This window comes from Terrapene carolina, unplaced genomic scaffold (assembly GCF_002925995.2).
Source record: "Terrapene carolina triunguis isolate 2854851 unplaced genomic scaffold, T_m_triunguis-2.0 Scaffold85, whole genome shotgun sequence".
Lineage (NCBI taxonomy): Eukaryota > Metazoa > Chordata > Testudines > Emydidae > Terrapene > Terrapene triunguis.
Window position 1 is genome coordinate 25911462 of NW_020664436.1, and position 6000 is coordinate 25917461.

The window sequence follows — 6000 nt, forward strand, 5'->3', positions numbered from 1 at the left end:
TGGGTTTTCCTATGATGGCAGTAATTGAGCATGTATTCTGTCATAGCAGTTTAGATTGACAACTCAAATTTCCATTCAAGAGGGAAAACTTTCAGAAAGTCCTCTCAAAGAGGCAGTTTATAGCAACACACTTGTATATGCCAATGTTGCATAGCAATAACTTCTACATGGAGAGAAAGCTACACAAAAGTTTAGGTATTTGCATAGCACTCAGTTTTATTCCCCATGATTCAATCAAAGCAAAGCATTCAATTACTTTTAAATAATCAGTGTTGCTTTAATTTAATAATACCTAAAAGTTTCAAATCCAGTCTCCTTTATTATGAACTACTTTAAGTCCCTATAACTGAAAATAGCTTGCACTCCAAGAGTTAAATGCATCTAATTTTCATAAAGATGCACCAACAACCATAAAGAACAGATGATACTATGGAAGTGGCACTAAAATTGTGGTTACACTTAATTAGGGGTACATATATGGAGAAAAACCTTTTCCTGCTTATGATAATGCAGGCTGAGTTGCTTTTAATGAGCAGTGACAATATTGCTTATATATATTTACAGATACAAAAATAGCTGAATAACTAATTCATTATAATTCTTTCCCTGACTAGAAAGATCAGCCTCTACCTGCAGAGATAATAAAGAAGATGGCAAACTTGATTCAGGTCATGATTTTAAAAAGTGATTAAGTGATTTTGGGTGCTTCAGTTTAAATGCGCAACTTGATACCTTAGAGAGCAGATTGAGAAAGCACTGAGCACCTACACTTCGAAAAGTCAAGCTCCTTTAAATTGGATCTAACTAGGCACCTAAAATCACTGTTCACCTTAAATCTTGACCTTGATATTTCCTGGTCTTTGTTACACTGCTTTCAATTCCAATGGTTGCCAGCATTTTAAAGTGCCACTTGCTAAAGAGCTGTTCACGCTGCAAAGAGATTAGAAAATTAGTTCTTTATTTTAAATTGGATGGGGTTGTTAAAACTGCACCTTTCAGATTTTACAACTTTTTCTTTGTATAAAATTGTCACTTTAATAGAAAATACAGTGAATTATCAAGGTCCATTTTCTTATGCACCTGTTCAAAGTGATACATTTTAATAAGATTCCCTTTATTGTACATTCACTTTAACCCTGATTTATGAAGAAAACTATACAAATACTGTGCTTTCTGCTCATTTTACTTCTGGAAGGTGGGAAGGGGGCTTCAATACAAAATTAAATATGGCTTTGCTTTTCCCCTCTTCAGCATAGAAAAAGTAACCTGAATACCTCTTCAGGTAACTTTACAAAGAGTACCAATGCTCACAGCAAGCCATTCATGTTCAATGTCATAGGCTATAAGTGCACTCTAGTCCAGTGTATGTCCAGTTGATTATTTTAAAAAAGAATTTCAAGTATTAGTTTCAAAATTCCAATGAGTATAGTCCAAAAAATAGATTCCTCATCCTGAGATTGATCTTCTGGTGAATGAGTGCGCTTCTGGCTTGCCTCCATCTCTTCTGGGTTGTAGGAAGCCTCACCAAATGGATAATCTACAATTGTTCTATCATAATATACTTTCATTTCAAACTCACTCTCCAAGTGAGAGGGATGACCATAGATTCCTATTCCCACTGGGCGGCGGAAGTGGGCTGGTACATAAACAACATCTTGGCCACAAGTTACAGACTGTAACTCATATTCATCAAAACTCGGGTGAAGGGTCATATCAGATACATACAAATCTGCATCGCCTTTTAAACTCTGCATCTGAAGTACTATCTTCCCTTCATGATTTAGTCTCAAGTAGCTATAGTTTCCAGCTCCAATCTGACCTTGGACTACATGAAGAAGAATCCATTCATCAGGTACATCCTCTTCCTCAAAGCTATCACCCATAAGTAATGTTTGAGCTGCTAGAAGGATCACCAACATTTTCTTCCAATGTGCTGCCATAACTCTTATGTTTGACATTAAAGGAACTCTTCCAACATCATGTGTTGTAAATACCCTGTTAAATATAGAAGAAATAATTCAGGTTTCAATGTGGTCCACTCTTGGAAAAGATCGCTTACATTCCTGTCTTTAAAGTACCCAAGTCCTTATAAAATTAACTTAAGTGAAGTGTATTCTTTGATATCTTATATGGGACCAATAACTATTATCAAAAATGTAAATGTGCTAATGTGAGGTTTAATATACTTGATTTGCTTAACTAGATAAGCGTAAACAGTTTTAAGTAGCAATTGCTCAGCAAACACATTAGCTTGCTGATGTGAACTTACAGTACTGGGTGAATATCTTATTTCAAATTAATAAACTTAACATGTAGGTGGGTGGAATTAGACCTTTTGTCAAAAAAGGATACGCTACAGTAGTGATTTTATGGTTTGGAAAAAGTATTCAATTAAGGCCTTTGTGTTTGAAGAAGCTTAACTTAGTTTGTATTAGAATAGTTTTGGGCATGTCATTTGGTTTTTCCATCTAGTTTTAGTAGCATACTGAGGTACAGATCTGGATTTGTGTATAGAAATATATACGGGGACCCCTGCATATTGAGAATTATGATTGATTACATATATAAGTAAACAAGCTAGTGGCTCTATCAAAACATATAAATAGTTAGTTTAAGAAATCATGGAGCTATTCAAATAAGTGTAAAAACTGCTAATGTAACAGCTGAGTTTGTGTACATAAGTGAAATTCAAAGGACGTTTCTCATAACAAATACTGTCATATTGAATGTGAAAAGGCCATGTGCAAAGAGGCAACATTTCAGTTCTAAGTACCATGCCTGGTTTCAGAATATAAAGTTGACCATATCAAATTTTTTTGCATTTAAAATTAAGTATTCTAAATCTACCAAGAGTGTCATATTTCAGCCCAAAATGTTTGTCACCACTCTTGATTTAGACTTTATCGCCTTCATAAAAAACTACAAGAGTTATAATTGAATATTAATGTAAGCAGTTATTTGCATTATAGTAGTACCCAAAATGGATTAGGTGCTTTCCACTCATACAGGAGAGTCCCTGTCTTCAAGAGATTTCAATCAAAGTTCTTGTACAAATTTCACCTAGCTTTCTAAAAATAAACATAATTAAACAGTCAATCTGGAGGGCATATTGAGTGGGGTCCCGCAGAGATCAGTTCTGGGTTTGATTCTGTTCAATATCTTCATTGATGATTTAGATGATGGCAGAGAGGGTACACTTTTAAAGTTTGTGGATGACACCAAGCTGGGAGGGATTGTAAGTGCTTTGGAGGATAGGAATAAAATTCAAAATGATCTGGAGAAATGGTCTGAAGTAAATAGGATGAACTTCAATAAGGACAAATACAAAGTACTACACTTAGGAAGGAACAATCAGTTGCACACAGACAAAATGGGAAATGACTGCCTAGAAAGGAGTACAGTATTGCAGAAAGGGATCTGGGGGTCATAGTGGATCACAAACTAAATATGAGTCAACAGTGTAACACTTGCAAAAAAACCCAAATATTCTGGGGTGTAATAGCAGAAGTGTTGTAAGCAAGACACAAGAAGTAATTCTTCTGCTCTACGTCACACTGATTTGGCCTCAACTGGAGTATTGTGTTCAGTTCTGGGGGCCACATTTAGGAAAAATGTGGACAAATTGAAGAAAGTCCAGAGAAGAGCAACAACAATGATTAAAGGTCAAGAAAACATGACCTATGAGGGAAAATTGAAAAAATTGTTTATTCTAGAGAAGAGAGAACAGAGGGGTCATGATAACAGTTTTCAAGTACATAAAAGGTTGTTACAAGGAGAAGGGAGAAAAATTGTTCTCCTTAGCCTCTTTAAGCAAGGGGCTTAAACGGCAGCAATGGCAGTTTATATTGGACATTAGGAAAAACTTCCTGTCAGTGTGGTTAAGCACTGGAATAAATTGCCCAGAGAGGTTGTGGAATCTCCATCATTGGAGATTTTTAAGAGCAGGTTAGACAAACACCTGTCAGGGATGGTCTAGAAATAATACATAGTCCTGCAATGAGTGTAGGACACTGGCACAGATGACTTCTTGAGGTCTCTTCCAGTCCTATGATTCTATGATTTATATAGCCCTATAACTTGCAGAATGTTCTGCCCTAAAGACTTTTACAATCTAAGGCCACAATTTTGCAAAAGTACATGAGGGAAAAAAGCAAAAGATGGCACTTGAGTGATGAGGCAGACAGTGGATTTGTGAAAAGTGATAAAGGACAATGTTTTAGGCAGAAAATTCATGCGTTCAGTACCTTATCCATTTTAATTTGAGGAAGTAGTGGGACATCCATGAGAAGATGAAACAGGAAGAGATGGAGAAGTAAATGAGAGTATTAAGAGACCATGGGAACAACTGAGGCTGCGCCAAGGGGGTCGCTGATGGGAGGATGAAAGAAAAGCTTGCAGGGGGAGGAAGCCAAAGCAACCTCCCCCAGGGAACATACACTGGACTAGGAAGAATGGGATCTACTCTGAAGAAGTAGGAAAGGCCAGAGGAAGCCAGGGTCACGGGGATATAAAAGCTAGACCTGGTGAGTGATACCTGAAGCAATGAAACGTGACGATGCCAAGGACATACCAGCTTTTCCTCCGAAAACAAAAGCTTTCAGAGCGGGAGAACCTGCTTTCTGTTTAGCCCACAGGCACTCCTGGGGATGACGGAAGAGATGACCAAAACAAACGACTGCCCCGGGTTTGCCAGCCTGCATGACCTCGTTCTGTAGCTCTCGGCACACGCTGAACAGGGCCACGTTTCTCCCCAGACCCGGGCACCCCGGCAGCAGGGCACTTTTCTCCCACACCTCATACGCGCCGAGCGCGTTCTCTGCTGCGCCCGTCGCCTCCCAGCCTTCCCGGGAACCTGCCCGATGCCGGCAGGGTTCAGCTCTCGCCAGCGTCAGCGACCCCCCGGCGCAGCCTCTACCCTAGGGCTGGGGTGGCCGCGGAGCCCAGGGGCCCCGCCCGATCAAGGAGCAGCGGCGATCGCGGGTGGGTCAGTCTCCCGCCCGGACACCAGGCACCGGTCGCTGCCTCTGACAGGCGCCAGGCCCAGCCCCGCTCGCTGCCTTAGCCGGGCTGGTGACAGCGGCGCTCACAGGCGCGGCCCCTCCCCCGGCTTACAGGGCACCTGCCTTCCGAGGAAACAGCTTGAGCCCCGCGGTGGGACGGAGGCTCCCCGCGGTCTCCCCGCCCGCCCCGGCCCCCCGCTCACCCCCAGGCCGAGCAGCTCCACCCGCCCCGCTGCCTGCCACCGCGCCGTGCTCCGCGGCTGAGACTGAGCCAGGCCGCGGGCCTCCTGCTCTCGCGAGAGCCTGTGTCCAAGGGAGGGCGGTCGCGGGGGGAGGCGGCGCTGTGTTTACCCGCCTCCAGGCGTCCCCATGACAACCAGATGCCGTGAGAGCGCGGCCGCTATTCCGGGCAGCTGGCGGCCCCCCTCCCCCGCTGCAGACGGTGCTCTGCTGGTTGTGGCCCGGAAGTGCAGGTGGCCCCAGGGAGAGGAGGGGCAGCCACGCGCCGCATCGCCCCCGCCCGACCGGCGCCGAGCTGGCCTGGCACAGCAGGACGTTCCGCACCTGGAGCTCCCCGCAGACTTGTGCTGCGTCCGGGCCCCTCCCGCTCTGAGCCGGCCCCCCGGCGGTCCCCCTCAGAGCCCAGCCCCGGGTCAGCCCTACCCCCAGGCGGTCCCTGCACTTTGATCTTTGCCATGGACCAACTCAGATCAGAAAACAGGTGGTGTTACCACAAGACCTCCACACCCGTGGGAACGGGCCAAAGTTCAAATGTGGGTGCTTGACATTAGATAACGAAGCCTCCGTGTAACGCACTTTCACCCGCTATGGCTCTCTGTCATACTCCTACTGGGTGGACCACTGTGAGATTTAGAGAGACAAGGTGGGTGAGGTAATAGCTTTCATTGGACAGGGCCGGCTCTGGCTTTTTTGCTGCCACAGGCAAAAAAGCCTCCGGCTGCCCCCCCCACCCCCCAGGGGGGGAGAGGGCGGCCGGAGG

General features: G+C 44.1%; 1 protein-coding gene across 5 annotated transcripts; it reads right to left on the reverse strand.

The window, feature by feature from the left end:
- Positions 1–941: 941 nt before the first annotated feature.
- On the reverse strand, positions 942–5276 carry CUNH6orf120 (chromosome unknown C6orf120 homolog). Of its 5 annotated transcripts, none has more exons than XM_024203846.1 (2): positions 5204–5276; positions 942–1995 (listed from the first exon to the last, which is right to left on the reverse strand). In XM_024203846.1, exon 2 carries the CDS (start codon positions 1956–1958, stop codon positions 1383–1385), a length of 576 nt encoding a protein of 191 aa, XP_024059614.1. In that variant the 5' UTR covers positions 1959–1995; positions 5204–5276; the 3' UTR covers positions 942–1382. The 5 variants fall into 5 exon arrangements, with proteins under 5 accessions (XP_024059614.1, XP_024059610.1, XP_024059611.1 ...); XM_024203842.1 differs by lacking the exon at positions 5204–5276 and adding an exon at positions 4794–5136; XM_024203843.1 differs by lacking the exon at positions 5204–5276 and adding an exon at positions 4571–5135.
- Between the last annotated feature and the right edge of the window lie 724 nt (positions 5277–6000).